Source organism: Hemitrygon akajei, chromosome 4 (genome assembly GCF_048418815.1).
Source record: "Hemitrygon akajei chromosome 4, sHemAka1.3, whole genome shotgun sequence".
NCBI lineage: Eukaryota > Metazoa > Chordata > Chondrichthyes > Myliobatiformes > Dasyatidae > Hemitrygon > Hemitrygon akajei.
In genome coordinates this window covers 202,390,937-202,411,150 of record NC_133127.1, presented here as the reverse complement: position 1 = coordinate 202,411,150, position 20,214 = coordinate 202,390,937, and the positions used below count along the sequence as shown (strand labels likewise).

Below are 20,214 nucleotides of genomic sequence, written 5' to 3'. Positions count from 1 at the left end.
GGGGGATATTAGAGGAAGATTTTTCACTCAGAGAGTGGTTGGTGCGTGGAATGCACTTTCTGAGTCAGTGGTGGAGGCAGATACATTAGTGAAGTTTAAGAGACTACTAGACAGGTATATGGAGGAATTTAAGATGGGGGGGTTATATGGGAGGCAGGGTTTGAGGGTCGGCACAACATTGTGGGCCGAAGGGCCTGTAATGTGCTATACTGTTCTATGTTCTATGAAATTTGTTAACTTAGTAGCAACAGTCCAATGCAATACATAATATAGAAGAAGGGAAAATAAATAAATAAAACTTTACAGCACAGAAACAGGCCTTTTGGCCCTTCTTGGCTGTGCCGAACCATTTTTCTGCCTAGTCGCACTGACCTGCACCTGGCCCATATCTCTCCATACCCCTCTCATCCATGTACCTGTCCAAGTTTTTCTTAAGTGTTAAAAGTGAGCCCGCATTTACCACTTCATCCTGCAGCTCATTCCACACTCCCACCACTCTCTGTGTGAAGAAGCCCCTCCACATGTTCCCTTTAAACTTTTCCCCCTTCACCCTTAACCCATGTCCTCTGGTTTTTTTCTCCCCTAGCCTCAGTGGAAAAAGCCTGCTTGCATTCACTCTATCTATACCCATCATAATTTTATATACCTCTATCAAATCTCCCCTCATTTTTCTATGCTGCAGGGAATAAAGTCCTAACCTATTCAACCTTTCTCTGGAACTCAGTTTCTCAAGTCCCGGCAACATCCTTGTAAACCTTCTCTGCTCGCTTTCAACCTTATTAATATCCTTCCTGTAATTAGGTGACCAAAACTGCTCACAATATTCCAAATTCAGCCTCACCAATGTCTTATACAACCTCACCATAACGTTCCAACTCTTATACTCAATACTTTGATTTATAAAGGCCAATGTACCAAAAGCTCTCTTTACGACCCTATCTACCTGTGACGCCACTTTTAGGGAATTTTGTATCTGTATTCCCAGATCCCTCTGTTCTACTGCACTCCTTAGTGCCCTACCATTTACCTTGTATGTTCTACCTAAATAAATAAATAAATAAATAAATCGCAGTATACGTATTTGAATAGATTAAAAATGGTGCAAAAATCAGAAATAATACATCTTAAAAAAGTGGGGTAGTGTTGAACATTCAATGTCCATTTAGGAATTGGATGGCAGAGGGGAAGAAGCTGAGTGTGTGCCTTCAGGCTTTTGTACCTCTTACCTGATGGTAACAGTGAGAAAAGTGCATGCCCTGGGTGCTGGAGGTCCTTAGTAATGGACACTGCCTTTCTGTGACACTGCTCCCTAAAGATGCCCTGGATACTTTGTAGGCTAGTACCCAAGATGGAGCCGACTAAACTGCAGCTCTTTCATTCCTGTGCAGTAACCCCTCCATAACAGGCAGTGATGCAGCCTGTCGGAATGCTCTCCACAGTACATCTATAGAAGTTTTTACGTGTATTTGTTGACATACCAAATCTCTCAAATACCTAATGAAGTATAGTCACTGTCTGCTTTATAACTGCATCAATATATTGGGACCAGGTTAGTTTCTCAGAGATCTTGACGCCCAGGAACTTGAAACTGCTCACTCTCTCCACTTCTGATCCCTCTATGAGGATTGGTTTGTGCACCTTCATCTTACACTTCTGGAAATCCTCAATCAGCTCTTTCATCTTACTGACGTTGAGTACCAGGTTGTTGATGTGACACCTCTCCACTAGTTAGAAACATAGAAACCTAGAAAACATACAGCACTAAACAGGCCCTTCAGCCCACAAAGCTGTCCTGAACATATCCCTACCTTAGAACTACCTAGGCTTTACCCATAGTCCTCTATTTTTCTAAGGTCCATGTGGCCATGCAGGAGTTTCATAAAAGACCCTATCGTTTCTGCCTCCACCACCGCCACCAGCAGCCCATTCCATGTACTCACCACTCTCTGCATAAAAAATTTGCCCCTGACATCTCCTCTGTACCTACTTCCAAGCACCTTAAAACTATGCCCTCTTGTGCTAGCCATTTCAGCCCTGAGGAAAAGCCTCTGACTACCCACACAATCAACGCCTCTCATTATTTTGTACACCTCTATCAAGTCACCTCTCATCCTCCGTCACTCCAAGGAGAAAAGGCCGAGTTCACTCAACCGATTCTCATTACGCATGCTCCCCTATCCGGGCAACATCCTTGTAAATCTCCTCTGCACCCTTTCTATGGTTTCCATGTCCTTCCTATAGTGAGGCGGCCAGAAATGAGCACAGTACTCCAAGTGGTGTCTGACCAGGGTCCTATATAGCTGCAACATTACCTCTCAGCTCTTAAACTCAATCTCACAATTGATGAAGGCCAATGCACCATATGCCTCCTTAACCACAGAGTCAACCTACGTAGCAGCTTTGAGCATCCTATGCACTCGGACCCCAAGGTCCCTCTAATCCTCCACACTGCCAAGAATCTTACCATTAATACTATATTCTGGCATCATATTTGTTCTACCAAAATGAACCACTTCACACTTATTGGGGTTGAACTCCATCTGCCACTCCTCAGCCCAGTTTGCATCCTATCAATGTCCCATTGTAACCTCTGACAGCCCTCCACACTATCCACAACACCCCCAACCTTTGTGTTATCAACAAACTTACTAACTCATCCCTCCACTTCCTCATCAAGGTCATTTATAAAAGTCACGAAGAGTAAGGGTCCCAGAACAGATCCCTGAGGTACACCACTGGTGACCGACCTCCATGCAGAATATGACCCGTCTACAACCACTCTTTGCCTTCTGTGGGCAAGCCAGTTCTAGATCCACAAAGCAATGTCCCCTTGGATCCCATGCCTCCTTATTTTCTCAATAAGCCTTGCATGAGGTACCTTATCAAATGCCTTTCTGAAACTCATATACATCTACTGCTCTATCTTCATCAATGTGTTTTGTCATATCCTCGAAAAATTCAATCAGGCTCTTAAGGCACAACCTACCTTTCACAAAGCCATGCTGACTATTCCAGATCATATTATGCCTATCCAAATGTTCATAAACCTTGCCTCTCAGGATCTTCTCCATCAACTTACCACTGAAGTAAGACTCACTGGTCTATAATTTCCTGGGCTATCCCTACTCCCTTTCTTGAATAAGGGAACAGCATCTGCAACCCTCCAATCCTCGGGAACCTCTCCCGTCCTCATTGATGATGCAAAAATCACCATCAGAAGCTCAGTAATCTTTTCCCTTGCTTCCCACAGTAGCCTGGGGTACATCCCATCCAGTCCTGGTGACTTACCCCACTTGATGCTTTTCAAAAGCTCCAGCACATCCTCTTCTTTTATATCTACATTCTCAAGCTTTCAGTCCGCTGCAACTCATCCCTACAGTCACCAAGATCCTTTTCCTTAGTGAATACTGAAGCAAAGTATTCATTAAGTACCTCTGCCATCTCCTCCAGTTCCATGCACACTTTTCCACTGTTACACTTGATTGGTTCTATTCTCTCACCTCTTATCCTCTTGCTCTTCATTCTTAAGCTGCTTCCTGCTAGCCTTATAATCTTCTAGATCTCTATCATTACTTAGTTTTTTGAACCTTATGTAAGCTCTTAGAACCATAGGACCATAGAACATTACAGCACAGTACAGGCCCTTCAGCCCTCCATGTTGTGCTGACCCATATAATCCTTAAAAAAGTACTAAATCCACACTACCTCATAACCTTCCATTTTTCTTTCATCCATGTGCCTGTACAAGAGGCTCTTAAATACCCCTAATGTTTTAGTCTCCACCACAATCCCTGGCATGTCATTCCAGGCACTCACAACCCACTGTGTAAAAAAACTTACCCCTGATGTCTCCCCTAAACTTCCCTCCCTTAATTTTGTACATATGCCCTTTGGTGTTTGTTATTGGTGCCCTGGGAAACAGGTACTGACTATCCACCCTATCTATGCCTCTCATAATCTTGTAGACCTCTATCAAGTCCCCTCTCATTCTTCTACACTCCAAAGAGAAAAGTCCCAGCTCTGCTAACCTTGCTTCATATGACTTGTTCTCCAATCTAGACAATGTCCTGGTAAATCTCCTCTGCACCCTCTCCATAGCTTCCACATCCTTCCTATAATGAGGTGACTAGAATTGAACACAATACTCTAAGTGCAGTCTCACTAGAGATTTGTAGAGTTGCAACATGACCTCTCTACTCTTGAACTCAATCCCCCTGTTAATGAAGCCTAGCATCCCATAGGCCTTCTTAACTACCCTGTCAACCTATGCAGCGACCTTGAGGGATGTATGGATTTGAACCCCAAGGACCCTTTGTTCATCCACACTCTTAAGTAATTGACCATTAATCCTGTACTCAGTCTTCTGGTTTGTCCTTCCAAAATGCATCACCTCACACTTGTCTGGATTGAACTCCACCTGCCATTTTTCTGCCCAACTCTGCAGCCTGTCTATATCCTCTTGTAACCTTTGACCACCTACAGCTCCAACCACAACTCCTCCAATTTTCATGTCATCCGCAAACTTACTCACCCATCCTTCCGCCTCTACATCCAGGTCATTTATAAAAATCACAAATAGCAGGGGTCCCAGGACAGATCCCTGCAGCACTCCACTAGTCACCGACCTCCAGGCAGAATACTTTCCTTCCACAACTACCCTCTGCTTTCTTCCTTTAAGCCAATTTTTTATCCAAACAGCCAAGGTTCCACTTATCCCTTGCCTCATGACTTTCTGGATGAGTCTCTCATGAGGGACCTTGTCAAATGCTTTGCTAAAATTCATGTAGACCACATCCACTGCCCTACCCTCATCAACTTCTTTTGTTACCTCTTCAGAAAACTCAATCAAGCTCGTGAGGCACGATCTTCCCTTCACAAAGCCATGTTGACTATCCATGAGTAGACTGTACTTCTCCAAATGCTCATAGATCCTATCCTTAAGAATCCTTTCCAGTAGTTTGCAGACCACCGACGTAAGGCTCACTGGTCTATAGTTCCCAGGTGTCTCCCTATTACCTTTTTTAAACAAGGGAACTACATTTGCCATTCTCCAGTCCTCCGGCACTTCCCCTGCAGCCAAAGAGGATTCAAAGATCATAGCTAATGCTCCTGTGATCTCTTCTCTCTATTCCCACAACAACCTGGGGTGTATCATATCCAGCCCTGAGGATTTATCAATCTTAATGTTTTTAAGAAGATCCAGCACTTCTTCCTTCATCTCCACACTGTTCAGCACACAGGCCTGCTCTACTTCGACCTCATCCTGATCAAGATCCTTTTCACTTGTGAATACTGAAGCAAAGTATTCATTTAGGACCTCCCCAACCTCCTCCGCTTCCAGGCACATGTTGTCCTCTTTATCCTTTAGCAGACCCACTTTCATTCTCGTCATCCTCCTATTCTTCACATACGCATAGAACGCCTTGGAGTTCTCCTTAATTCTACATGCCAAGGCCTTCTCATGCCCCCTTCGAGCTCTCCTAAGTCCTTTCTTTAGCTCCTTCCTGGCTACCCTATATTTCTCATAAGCCCCTCCTACTTCCTGCTTCTTATATCTAACATATGCTTCCTTCTTCCTCTTGACAAGTTGCCTCACATGTTTCATCACCCACGGTTCCCTTTTCCTACCATTTTATCCTTGCCTCAGTGGGACAAACCTATCCTGAACCCAGCTCAAGTGGTCCCTAAACTTCTCCCATATTACTTCTGTACTTTCCCCTTTGAGCATCTGTTTCCAATTTACTCTCGCTAGTTCCTGCCTCATCCCTTCAAAGTTAGCCCTTCCCCAGTTAAGCACTTTACCATTTCGTCTGATTTTATCCCTTTCCATAGCTATGCTGAAGCTAAGGGAGTTATGGTCACTCTCACCAAAATGCTCCCCCACCAAGAGATCTGTCACCTGGCCAGGTTCATTACCCAGAACTAGATCCAGTATAGCTTCTCCTCTCATTGGCAGGTCCACATACTGTGTCAGGAATCCTTCTTGAACACACCTGACAAATTCAGCCCCATCTATCCCCCTTGCACTCAGGAGGTGCCAGTCAATATGAGGGAAGTTGAAATCACCCATAGCTATTACCCTGTATTTCCTGCTTCATTCTAAAATCTGCCTGCTTATCTGCTCCTCGGTGTCCCGAGGGCTATTTGGGGGCCTATAGACTACTCCCAGCACAGTGATTGATCCCTTCCTATTTCTGACTTCCACCCAGACTGACTCCTTTTCCTTTTCTTTTGACTCCTCTTCTTTTCTTCTTGACTAGATTTTCAACAGCCTTTGTACACCATGGTTCCTGTACCCTATCATCCTTTCTTTCTCTCATTGGAACGTATCTACGCAGAACCCCACACAAATATCCCTTGAACGTTTGCCACATTTCTTCCATACGTTTCCCTGAGAACATCTGTTTCCAATTTATGCTTCCAAGTTCCTGCCTGATAGCCTCATATTTCCCCTTACTCCAATTAAATGTTTCCTTAACTTGTCTGTTCCTATCCCTCGCCAATGCTATGGTAAAGGAGATAGAATTGTGCTCACTATCTCCAAAATGCTCTCCCACTGAGAGATCTGACACCTGACCAGGTTCATTTCCCAATACCAAATCAAGTACAGCCTCTCCTCTTGTAGGGTTATCTACATATTGTGTCAAGAAACTTTCCTGAACACACCTAACAAACTCCACCCCATCTCCACCTCTCACTCTAGGGATATGCCAATCAATATTTGGGAAATTAAAATCTCCCACCACAACAACTCTATTATTATTATTCCTTTCCAGAATCCGTCTCCCTATCTACTCCTCAATGTCCCTGTTACTATTGGGTGGTCTATAAAAAGCATCCAGTAGAGTTATTGACCCCTTCCTATTCCGAACTTCTACCCACAGAGTCTCAGTAGACAATCCCTCCATGACTTCCCCCTTTTCTGCAGCCTTGACTAGCCAAGAGTATAAAGGAGGATAGTAAAAGCTTCTTTAGGTATGTGAATAGCAAAAAAATAGTTAAGACCAAAATTGGGCCATTGAAGACAGAAACAGGTGAATTTATTATGGGGAACAAGGAAATGGCAGATGAGTTGAACAGGTACTTTGGATCTGTCTTCACTAGGGAAGACACAAACAATCTCCCAGATGTAATAGTGGCCAAAGGAACTAGGGTAAAGGATGAACTGAAGGAAATTCATATTAGGCAAGAAACGGTGTTGAGTCTGAAGGCTGATAAGTCCCCGGGACCTGATGGTCTGCATCCCAGGGTACTTAAAGAGGTGGCTCTAGAAATCATGGATGCATTGGTAATCATTTTCCAATGTTCTTTTGATTCAGGAACAGTTCCTGCTGATTGGAGGGTGGCTAATGTTGTCCCACTTTTCAAGAAAGGAGGGAGAGAGAAAACAGGGAATTATAGACCGGTTAGCCTGACATCAGTGGTGGGAAAAATTCTGGAGTCAATTATAAAAGAGGAAATTACGACACATTTGGATAGCAGTAGAAGAAGCAGTCCGAGTCAGCATGGATTTATGAAGGGAAAATCATGCTTGACTAATCTTCTGGAGTATTTTGAGAATGTAACTGTGAAAATGGACAAGGGAGAGCCAGTGGATGTAGTGTATATGGACCTCCAGAAAACTTTTGATAAAGTCCCACATAGGAGATTAGTGGGCAAAATTAGGGCACATGGTATTGGGGGCAGAGTACTGACATGGATTGAAAATTGGCTGGCTGACAGGAAACAAAGAGTAGTGATTAACGGGTCCCTTTTGGAATGGCAGGCTGTGACCAGTGGGGTACCGCAAGGTTCGGTGCTGGGACCGCAGCTGTTTACAATATATGTTAATGATTTAGATGGAGGGATTAAAAGTAACATTAGCAAATTTGCTGATGACACAAAGCTGGGTGGCAGTGTGAAATGTCAGGAGGATGTTATAAGAATGCAGGGTGACTTGGACAGGTTGGGTGAGTGGGCAAATGTATGGCAGATGCAGTTTAATGTGGATAAATGTGAGGTTATCCACTTTGGTGGCAAGAACAGGAAGGCAGATTACTATCTAAATGGAGTCAAGTTAGGAAAAGGGGAAGTACGAGATCTAGGTGTTCTTGTACATCAGTCAATGAAAGTAAGCATGCAGGTAAAGCAGGCAGTGAAGAAAGCTAATGGCATGCTGGCTTTTATAACAAGAGGAATTGAGTATAGGAGTAAAGAGGTCCTTCTGCAGCTGTACAGGGCCCTGGTGAGACCCCACCTGGAGTATTGTGTGCAGTTTTGGTCTCCAAATTTGAGGAAGGACATTCTTGCTATTGAGTGAGTGCAGTGTAGGTTCACAAGGTTAATTCCTGGAATGGCGGGACTGTCATATGTTGGAAGATTGGAGTGACTGGGCTTGTATACACTGGAATTTAGAAGGATGAGAGGGGATCTGATTGAAACATATAAGATTATTAAGGGATTGGACACACTGGAGGCAGGAAGCATGTTCCCGCTGATGGGTGAGTCCAGAACTGAAGGCCACAGTTTAAGAATAAGGGGTAGGCCATTTAGAACAGAGATGCGGAAAAACTTTTTCACCCAGAGAGTGGTGGATATGTGGAATGCTCTGCCCCAGAAGGCAGTGGAGGCCAAGTCTCTGGATGCATTCAAGAGAGAGTTAGATAGAGCTCTTATAGATAGCGGAGTCAAGAGATATGGGGAGAGGGCAGGAACGAGGTACTGATTGTGTATGATCAGCCATGATCGCAGTGAATGGCGGTGCTAGTTAGAAGGGCCGAATGGCCGACTCCTGCATCTATTGTCTATTGTCTATTGTGACACTATCTCTGATCAACAGTGCCATGCCCCACCTCTTTTGCCTCCCACCCTGTCCTTTCTGAAACATCTATGTCCTTTTGGTAGATTTCAATGTAATTTCCCCCCCCCCCACCATTATTCTAAATTTCAATGAGTACATGCCCAAAACTGCCAAAAGCTCCTCATATGTTAACCCTTTCATTCCCATAAACCTCCTCTGGACTCTCTCTAATGACAACACGTCCTTTCTGAGATATGGGGCTCAAAGCTGTTGGCTATACTCCAAGTGCAGCCTGACTAGAGTTTAAAAAAGGAACATTTCACGAGACTCGGTGCATTGGAGGTGGAACAATCACTTTGAAGAGTGAGTTAGCTTCGCACAGGTTGTGGAGAAGTGCACAGACTCAGTAGATTGTCATCACGCAAGGACACTGAGAAAGCTCCAAAATCAAAGAGAGACAGTCTAGTTCAGCAGTCATCGGAGTAGTGTAAGTCAAAATAATAGGGCTTTGGCTCATCGGGGCCTCAGCGAGCTAGGTTACCTTTCACCCCCATCTAACAAGAATAATGGGTATGACTGCAAGGCCAGATTTCTGTTCTGGTTGTCAGATATGGGTTGTTCAGGAGAATTCCAGCCTTCCTGATGGCCACATCTGTGCCTGGTGCATCGAGCTGCAGCTCCTTAGAGACTGAGTTAGGGAACTGGAGCTACTGGCAGGTAGTCACCCCGAGGCCACAGGAGACAGAGAATTGGGTAACTGTCAGCAGAGAGAAGAGAGGGTGTCAGGTAGTGGAGAGCACCCCTGTGGCTGTCCCTCTTAACAATACGTACTCCATTTTGAGTGCTGTTGGGGTGGGGGGGGGGGGGGGTCACTCAACCTGGGAGAAGCAACAGTGGCTGTGCCTCTGGCCCTGTGGCTCAGAAGGGCAGGGAAGGCAGCGGTAATTGGGGACTCTATACTTAGATTCTGTTCTGGTCGCCTTACTATAGGAAGGATGTGGAAGCATTGGAAAGGGTACAGAGGAGATTTACCAGGATGCTGCCTAGTTTAGAGAGTATGGATTATGATCAGAGATTAAGGGAGCTAGGGCTTTACTCTTTGGAGAGAAGGAGGATGAGAGGAGACATGATAGAAGTGTACAAGATATTAAGAGGAATAGACAGAGTGGACAGCCAGCGCCTCTTCCCCAGGGCACCACTGCTCAGTACAAGAGGACATGGCTTTAAGGTAAGGGGAGGGAAGTTCAAGGGGGATATTAGAGGAAGGTTTTTCACTCAGAGAGTGGTTGGTGCGTGGAATGCACTGCCTGAGTCAGTGGTGGAGGCAGCTACACTAGTGAAGTTTAAGAGACTACTAGACAGGTATATGGAGGAATTTAAGGTGGGGGGTTATATGGGAGGCAGGGTTTGAGGGTTGGCACAACTTTGTGGGCCAAAGGGCCTGTACTGTGCTGTACTATTCTATGTTCTATGTTCTATTCTGTGGACACTAAAAAGAAACAAGGATGGTAGTTTGCCTCCCAGGTGCCAGGGTTCATGATTTTTCTGAGCACGTCCACAATAACCTGAAATGGGAGGGCGAGCAGCCAGAGGTCGTGGTACATACTGGTACCAACGACATAAGTAGAAAAAGGGTGGAGGTCCTGAAAGCAGACTACAGGGAGTTAGGAAGGAAGCTGAGAAGCAGGACCTCAAAGGTAGTAATCTCAGGATTGCTGCCTTTGCTACGCGGAAGTGAGTACAGGAATAGAGTGAGGTAGAGGATAAACGTGTGGCTGAAGGATTGGAGCAGCGGGCAGGGATTCAGATTTCCGGATCATTGGGACCTTGTCTGGAGCAGGTGTGACCTGTACAAAAAGGACGGGTTGCACTTGAATCTGAGGGGGACCAATATCCTGGCGGGAAGGTTTGCTAAGGCTATTTGGGAGAGTTTAAACTAGAATTGCTGGGGGGTGGGAACCAAACTGAAGTGATGGAGTAAATGGAGATTGGCTCACAAATAGAGGAAGTTTGTAGACGGTGCAAAAGGGAGGATAGGCAGGTGATAGAAAAGCGATATGCTCAGTCTGATGGTTTGAGATGTGTCTATTTTAATGCAAGGAGTATCATGAATAAAGTGGATGAGCTCAGAGCGTGGATCAGCACTTGGACCTATGATGTTGTGGCCATTACAGAGACCTGGATGGTGCAGGGGCAAGAATGGCTACTTCAAGTGCCAGGCTTTAGATGTTTCAGAAGGGATATGGAGGGAGGGAAAAGAGGTGGGGGTGTAGCACTGTTGATCAGAGCTAGTGTCATGGCTGCAGAAAAGGAGGAAGTCATGGAAGAGTTGTCTACGGAGTTTCTACGGGTAGAAGTTAGGAATAGGAAGGGGTCAATAACTCTACTGGGTGTTTTTTATAGACCACCCAGTAGTAACAGGGACATCGAGGAGCAGATAGGGAGACAGATTCTGGAAAGGAGTAATAATAACAGGGTTGTTGTGGTGGGAGATTTTAATTTCTCGAATATTGATTGGCACCTCCCTCGAGTGAGGGTTAGATGGTGTGGAGTTTGATAGGTGTGTTCAGGAAGGTTTCTTGACACAATATGTAGATAAGCCTACAAGAGGAGAGGCTGTACTTGATCTGATATTGGGAAATTAACCTGGTCAGGTGTCAGGTCTCTCAGTGAGAGAGTATTTTGGAGGTAGTGATCAGAGTTCTATTTCCTTTACCATAGCATTGGAGAAGGATAAGAACAGACAAGTTTGGGAAATGTTTATTTGGAGTAAGGGGAAATATGAGGCTATCAGGCAGGAACTTGGAAGCATAAATTGGAAACAAATATTCTCAGGGAAACATACGGAAGAAATGTGGCAAATGTTCAGGGAATATTTGTGTGGAGTTCTGGAGGGCTGTCAGAGGTTACATTGATAAGATGCAAAACTGGGCTGAGAAGAGGTTGATGGAGTTCAACCCAGATAAGTGTGAGATGGTTCATTTTGGTAGGTCAAATGTGATGGCAGAATAAAGTATTAATGGTAAGACTCTTGGCAGTGTGGAGGATCAGAGGGATCTTGGGTCCAAGTCCATAGGACTCTCAAAGCTGCTATGCAGGTTTATTCTGTGGCAAAAAGGCATACAGTGCATTGGCCTTCATCAATTGTGGGATTGAGTTTAAGAGCCAAGAGGTAAAGTTGCAGCGATATAGGACCCTGGTCAGACCCCACTTGGAATACTGCACTCATTTCTGGTTGCCTCACTACAGTAAGGACGTGGAAACCATAGAAAGGGTGCAGAGGAGATTTACAAGGATGTTGCCAGGATTGGGGAGCATGCCTTATGAGAATAGGTTGAGTGAACTTGGCCTTTACTCCTTGGAGTGATGGAGGATGAGAGGTGATCTGATAGAGGTGTACAAGATAATGAGAGGCATTGATCATGTGGATAGTCAGAGGCTTTTCCCCCGGGCTGAAATGGCTATCATGAGAGGGCATAGTTTTAAGGTGCTTGGAAGTATATACAGAGGAGATGTCAGGGGTAAATTTTTTACGCAGAGAGTGGTGAGTGCGTGGAATGGGATGCTGGCGGCGGTGGTGGAGGCGGAAACGATAGGGTCTTTTAAGAGACTCCTGGATGGATACATGGAGCTTAGAAAAATGGAGGGCTATGGGTAAGGCCTAGGTAGTTCTTAGGTAAGGACATGTTTGGCACAGCTTTGTGGGCCGAAATGCCTGTATTGTGCTGTGGGTTTTCTATGTTTCAGATGTTGGACTAGTTAGGGTAGATGTGGAGAAGTAGTTTTCTATGTTGGGGGCATCCAGAACTTGAGGGCACAGCCTCAAAATTTGAAGGACGACCTTTGAGAACAGAGGTAAGGAGGAACTTTTTTTAACCAGAGAGTAGTGAATTTGTGGAATGCTCTGCTACAGACTGCAATGGAAACCAAGTCTGTGGAAGATGATAGTTTCCTGATCAGTTAGGGCATCAAAGGATATGGCAAGAAGGTAGGTGTATGGGGTTGAGTGGGATCCAGGATCTGCCATGATGGAATGGCGGAGCAGACTCGATGGGTGAATGACCTAATTCTATTCCTATGCAGGTGTATGGGGTTGAGTGGGATCAACTGTGATGGAATGGCAGAATGGCCTAATTTTACTCTTATGTCTTATGGTCTTATGCTCTTATGTTTCCCCTTCCATTGCCAGGATCATTTGCGTGAACCTCATCTGGACCACTTCCAATGCCAGTGCATCTTTTTGTAGATAAGGGAGCCCAAAACTACTCTCAGTACTCCCAAGTGTGGTCTAACCAAGGCCTTATAAAGCCTCAGATTTACATCTTTGCTTTTGTATTCCAGTCCTCTCAGAGTGAATGCTAATACTGCATTTTTCTTCCTTTCTAACCACTCAACCTGCCAGTTAATTTTTAGCAATCCTGCACGAGGACTCCTAAGTACCTATACACCTTTGATTTTTGAATTTTCTCCATTTAGAAAATAGTCTACGTCTTTATTGCTTCTACCAAAGTGCATGACTATTCACTTCCCAACTCTATATTCCTTCTGGCATCACTTTGCCCTTTCTCCCAATTTACGTAAGCCCTACTGCTGATACCCTGCTTCCTCAACATTAACTGCCCTTCCATCTGTCTTGGTATCATCTGCAAACTTGGCTACAAAGCCACCAATTCCTTCATTCAAATTATTCACATATAATGTGAAAGGAATCGGTTCCAACACCGACCTCTGTAGCACTCCACTAGTCACTGGCAGCCAACTAGAAAAGGCCTCTTTATTCCCACTGTTTTCCTCCTGCCAATCAGCTAAACTTCTATTCATGCTAGTACCTTTCTTGTAAAACCATGGGCTCTTATCTTGTTAAGCAGTTTCATATGCAACACCTTGTCAAAGACCTTCTGAAAATCCAAGTACTCAGAGTCCACTGACTCTCCTTTGGCTAACCTGCCTGTTATTTCCTCAAAGAATTCTAACAAATTTGTCGGACAAGAGTATCCTTAATAATAGACTCCAACATCTTTCCAGCCACTGAAGTCAGGCTAACTTTTCTTCTGTCTCCCTCTGTTTTTAATGAATGGAGTGACATTTGCAATTTCCCAGTCCTCTGGAACCATTCCAGAATCTAGTGATCCCTGAAAGATCTTTGCTAATGCCTCCACAATCTCTTTAGCTGCCATTCAGAAACCTGGGGTGTATTCTGTCTGGTGCAGGTAACCTACCTACTTTCAGATCTTTCAGCTTTTCAAGCAACTTCTCCTTAGTAACAGCAACTTCTGTGCCCTGTCATGCTTGCATTTCTGACATTCTGCTAGTGTCTTCCACAGTGAAGACTGGTGTAAAATACTTATTAAGTTTCTCCACCATTTCTTTACCACCTCTCTAGTGACATTTTCTAGCAGTCCAATATCCCTTCTTGCTTCTCTTTTACTGTTTATATAGCTGGAGAAACTTTTGGTAACTATTTTTATATTATTGTTTTGCTTACCTTCATATTTAATCTTTTCTCTTTTTATGGCTTTTTAGTTGCCTTCTGTTGGTTTTTAAAAGCTTCCCATTCCTCTACCTTCTCACTAGTTGCTGTTATATTATATGCCCTCCCTTTTGCTTTTCTGCTGTCTTTGACTTCCCTCGTCAGCCATGGTTGCCTCATCTTCCCTTAAGAATACTTTATCTTTGGGATGTGTCTTTCCTTCACTTTCTCAATTGCTCCCAGAAACTCCAGCCAATACAGGCAAGTGCATCAAGTATCTTCTTCATAGATGATGAAGTAGTGAGATAGGTTAGTAACTCTATGGATGACACGGAGACTGGTGATGTTGTGGCTAGTGTAGAAGGTTGTTGTTGGTTACAAAAGGACATTGACAGGATGCAGAGCTGGGCTGAGAAAAGGCAGATAGAGTTCAGTCCAGAAAAGTTCAAAATTCAAAGTAATTTATTATCAAAGTATATATAAGAGATTCATTTTCCTGTGGGCATTCACAGCAAATACAAAGAAGCAACTGAATCAATGAAAGACCACACATTATATAATATGTCAAACAACCAAGATGTAAAAGAAAACAAATTATGCAACTATAAAAATAAATAAATAAGCAATGATTTTCGAGAACATGAAAGGTAGAATCCTTGAAAGTGAATCCAAGGATTGTGGGAACAGGTCAGTGTTGGGGTGAATGAAGTTATCACTACTGGTTCAAGAGCTTGATGGTTGATGTAATAACTGTTCCTGACCTGGTGGTGAGAGATCTGAGGCTCCTGTACCTCTTTCTTATGGCATCAGCATGATGATGGATCTTTAATGATGGATGTTGCTTTCTTGCATCAGCTCCGTGTAGATGTGTTCAATGGTGTGGAGGGCTTCGCCTATGATACAGGGCAGGATTCTTGGCACTGTGGAAGAACAGAGGGATTGTGGGGTCCATGCCTATAGATCCCTCAAAGTTGATGCACTAGTTGATCAGGTGTTTAAGACCATAACTATATAACCAATGAAGAAGCTATCAACTTCTGCCTTAAATATACATGAAGACTTGGCCTCCAGAGTTCTCTGTGGCAAAGAATTTCACAGATTCACCACTCTCTGATTAAACAAATTCCTCCTCATCGCCATTCTGAAAGGATGTCCATCTATTCTGAGGCTGTGAACTCTGGTCTTAGACTCTCCCACCATAGGAAACATCTTCTCCTCAACCACTCTATCAAGGCCTTTGAACATTCAATGTTTCAACAAGGTCACCCCTCATCCTTCAGAATTTTAGTGAATACAGGCCCAGACCATCAAACACTCTTCATATGTCAAACCATTTAATCCTTGAATAATTGTTGTGACTCTCTTTTGAACCCTCCCCAGTTTTAGCACATCTTTTCTAAGGTAAGGGGCTCAATACTCCAAGTGAGGCCTTTATAAAGTTTCAAAATTACATACTTGTTTTTATATTCTAGTCCCCTTGAAATGGATGCTAACATTGCATTTGCCTTCCTCACCACTGACTCAACCTGCAAATTAACCTTTAGGGAATTCCGCACAAGGATTCTCAAGTGCCTTTGCATCTCAGTTTTTTTATGTTTTCTCTCCATTTAGAAAATTGACAACCCTTTCATTTCTTCCATGAAAGTGCCTGACCGTATACTTGCTTACACTGTATTCCATCTGCCATTTCTTTGCTCATTGTCCTAATCTCTCTAATTCCTTCTGTAGCCTCTCTACTTCCTCAAAACTACCTGCCCATCCAGCTATCATCATATCATCTGCAAACTTTGCAACAAATCTATCAATTCTATCATCCAAATCATTGATATATAATGTAAAATGAATCAGTCATCAGTCTGAACCAACATGTTGAGGAACCAACTAGAGAGCAGGCCATTCTAGATTGGGTATTGAGCAATGAGGAAGGGTTAGTTAGCAATCTTGTCGTGCGAGGCCCATTGGGTAAGAGTGACCATAATATGGTGGAATTCTTCATTAAGATGGAGAGTGACATAGTTAATTCAGAAACAAAGGTTCTGAACTTAAAGAAGGGTAACTTTGAAGGTATGAGTCATGAATTAGCTAAGATAGACTGGCAAATGATACTTAAAGGGTTGACGGTGGATATGCAATGGCAAGCATTTAAAGATCACATGGATGAACTACAACAATTGTTCATCCCAGTTTGGCAAAAGAATAAACCAGGGAAGGTAGTGCACCCGTGGCTGACAAGGGAAATTAGGGATAGTATCAAGTCCAAAGAAGAAACATATAAATTAGCAAAAAAAAGCAGCACACCTGAGGACTGCGAGAAATTCAGAGACCAGCAGAGGAGGACAAAGGGCTTAATTAGGAAAGGGAAAAAAGATTATGAGAGAAAGCTGGCAGGGAACATAAAAACTGACTGTAAAAGCTTTTATAGATATGTGAAAAGAAAAAGATTGGTCAAGACAAATGTAAGTCCCTTACAGTCAGAAACAGGTGAATTGATCATAGGGAACAAGGACATGGCAGACCAATTGAATAACTACTTTGGTTCTGTCTTCACTAAGGAGGACATAAATAATCTTCCGGAAATAGTAAGGGACCGAGGGTCTAGTGAGATGAAGGAACTGAGGGAAATACATATTAGTAGGGAAGTGGTGTTAGGTAAATTGAAGGGATTAAAGGCAGATAAATCCCCAGGGCCAGATGGTCTGCATCCCAGAGTGCTTAAGGAAGTAGCCCAAGAAATAGTGGATGCATTAGTGATAATTTTTCAAAACTCCTTAGATTCTGGATTAGTTCCTGAGGATTGGAGGGTGGCTAATGTAACCCCACTTTTTAAAAAAGGAGGGAGAGAGAAACCGGGGAATTATAGACCGGTTAGTCTGACATCGGTGGTGGGGAAAATGCAAGACTCCTAGAAGGTTAATTTACAGGTTAAGTTTCTGTTAAAGAAAGCAAATGTAATGTTAGCATTTACTTTAAGGGGAATAGAATATAAAAGCAAGGAGATAATGCTGAGCTTGTCAGGCTGCACTTGGAGTACTGGTTTTGGGCCCATACCTCAGAAGAATGTGTTTTCATTGGAGAGAGTCCAGAGGGGGTTCACGAGGATGATTCCAGGAATGAAGGGGTTAACATATGAGAGAGCTTGGCAGCTTTTCCCCTGTACTCACTGAAATTTAGAAGAATGCAGGAGGATCTCATTGGGAGCTACCGAATGCTGAAAGGACTAGATAAAGTGGATGTGGAGAGGATGTTTCCTATGGTGGGTGTGTCCAGAACTAGAGGGGACAGCCTCAAAATTGAAGATCAACCCCTTAGAACAGAGGTAAGGAGGAATTTTTTGAGCCAGAGAGTAGTAAATCTGTGGAAAGCTCTGCCACAGACTGCGGTGGAGGCCAAGTCCATGTGTATATTTAAGAAGTTGGTTGTTTCCTGATTGGTCAGGACATCAAAGGATATGGCGAGAAGGTGGTGTATGGAGTTGAGTGACATCTGGGATCAGCCATGATGGAATGGTGGAGCAGACTCGATGGGCTGAATGACCTAATTCTGCTCCTATGTGTTATTGTCTTATGATCTAAGGCAGGGGTGTCAAACTCATTTTAGGTCACAGGCCGGATTGAGCAAAATGCAGCTTCATGCGGGCCGGATCAGTCGGACGCGTGCAAACTCAGCTTTCGTTGTCTCCGTTTTTTCAGCCTGCTCTCATGTGTCTCAGTCTTTGCTATAACTACAAAGCGTTTCACTTTACAAATTCCGTTTCTTAAGAAGAAGACTGCCGAATAAACACTAAAAACCCTGAAAACCTGGTACCTGAATAAACTCAGCATTAGCCATATCATACGCCATAGGCACTTCGATTACTGGGGCCAGCTTTAATAGTAATTAGATATTATCTCGCGGGCCAAAGATAATTCCACCGCGGGCCGGATTTGGCCTGCGGGCCTTGAGTTTGACATATATGATCTAAGGGCTATGGTGTTTCAAGAAGCTGTCTAACCTCCATCTTCTCATACAAAAAGAGGGATGGGCAATAGATGTGGCTTTTCAATGATGCTCAGGTCCTGAAATATGACTTAAAAAAAGAAAGGTCTTCCTTTACACCATACACATACTCACAATGAGATGAACTGCACATGAAACTCAAGGCAAATATCCTTGAGTTGAGAGAGAAGCTGAATTATTTTGTGTGTCCAAAAGCTCAAGTATTAAAATCTGTTTTTGTGTATTTTTTCTAGGAAACAGTTTGGTTGTAATTTGATTAAACAAACATTACATGCTTCTTAAACTGAGTTGGCAGCATTTGGACTTCTGATGATGATCTGGCAGTTTCTGAGTCTGCGTTTGCTAGAGGTGGCAGGGCAGGGAAAGACCTCCAGGGCAAAACATTTGCAGTTGTGTTTCTGTTCTGCCATGCATCAGTGTGACTTTAGAGAGTGGGCTCAATACCTGCAATTCTGGTTGATGGAACAAGGCAGATTAATAGTTCAGCATGGAATAGATGGACCAAAAAGGGCCTGTTTCTGTGCTGTAGTGTTCTAAGACTCTGTACTGTAATGCACATTAGCTGTTGGGCTAAGTCCCACCGTACCTTCAGATCATGCACACCCTTCTGCTTACAACGCAAGAATTCAAGTGCCAGAGTCCAATAAGTTTCCTATCATACATTTGAGACCGTCATATTCTTGATCCTTTCTTCTCCACAGATCTCTGCCACCGATGCTGACAGTGGAAGTTTTGGAAGTGTTACGTATTCAATTGGTTCTGGAATTGGCAGCTTGCCACCTACTCAGTTCACTGTCGACCAACACACAGGTCAAATCTGCACCTCAGGAGCCTTGGACAGGGATGAGGAGCCCGACCATTATGAATTCACAGTGACTGCTGTTGATGGGGTAAGGATCTTCACCGGCCTCCGTGTCTCAGTACCATGTAAATGCAGTGAATGCAGATCTGGCTATGGGCAACCTGCACACTCCTGAATCAGAAAATCATGAGTCATGTGTATTCTCAAAAAGTCATTATGGCAATGCTCTGCTGTTGGGAGGAACAATACAGAGAGAGGGTGGCACTAAGGGTGGAATGCACTATTGATCACAATGCTTTTTGAAAGGAAAATCTGTATGTTCTCTTCTGTAGGTGTAAAGGATACAGGGTAATTTCTTAAAAAATCATTTACAGTATCTGTATTTACTCAGGAGACAGACACAGAGTCTACAGAACTGAGGCAAAGCAACAATGGGTTCTTGAACCCTATACAGATTACGGAAGATGAGGTGTTTGTTTTCTTGAGGAAAATTAGGGTGGATAAATCCCTAAGGCCCGACAAGTTGTTCCCTTGTACCCTGTGGGAGGCAAGTGCAGAAGTTGCAGGAGCCCTGGAAGAGATATATAATTCATCCTTAGAAACAGGTGAGGTAGCAGAGGATTGGAGGATAGCTAATAAGCCCATCAAGTCTGCTCCGCCATTCCATCATGTCTGATCTTGGATCCCACTCAAGCCCATACACCTGCCTTATTGCCATATCCTTTGATGATCTGACCCGGAAACTATCAACTTCCACTTTAAATATACCTACGGATTTGACCTCCACTGTGGTCTGTGGCAGAGCATTTCACAGATTCACTACACTCTGGCTAAAAAAAAATCCTCCTTACCTCTGTTCTAAAAGGTTGTCCCTCAGTTTTGATCCTGTGCCCTCAGTTTTGGATACCTCCACCATAGGAAACATCCTCTCCACATCCACCTTATGTAGTCCTTTCAACATTTGGTAGGTTTCAATGAGATCCCCCTGCATTCTTCTAAATTCCAGTGAGTACAGGCCCAAAGCTGCTGAACACTCCTCATATGTTAACCCCTTCATTCCTGGAATCATCTTCATGAACCTCCTCTGGACTCTTTCCAATGACAACACATCCTCTCTGAGATATGTGGCCCAAAACTGTTGACAATACTCCAAGTGCAGCCTGACGA

The 20,214-nt window shown here is 43.8% G+C and overlaps 1 protein-coding gene across 1 annotated transcript in view; it reads left to right on the top strand.

The window, feature by feature from the left end:
- The window catches only part of LOC140727143 (protocadherin-16-like), a 465,713-nt gene that overhangs the window by 239,860 nt on the left and 205,639 nt on the right, over positions 1-20,214 (top strand). The window contains exon 3 of the mRNA XM_073044457.1: positions 18,947-19,135. Within this exon, the coding sequence (XP_072900558.1) occupies positions 18,947-19,135 (189 nt within the window). The remainder of the gene's footprint in view (positions 1-18,946; positions 19,136-20,214) is intronic.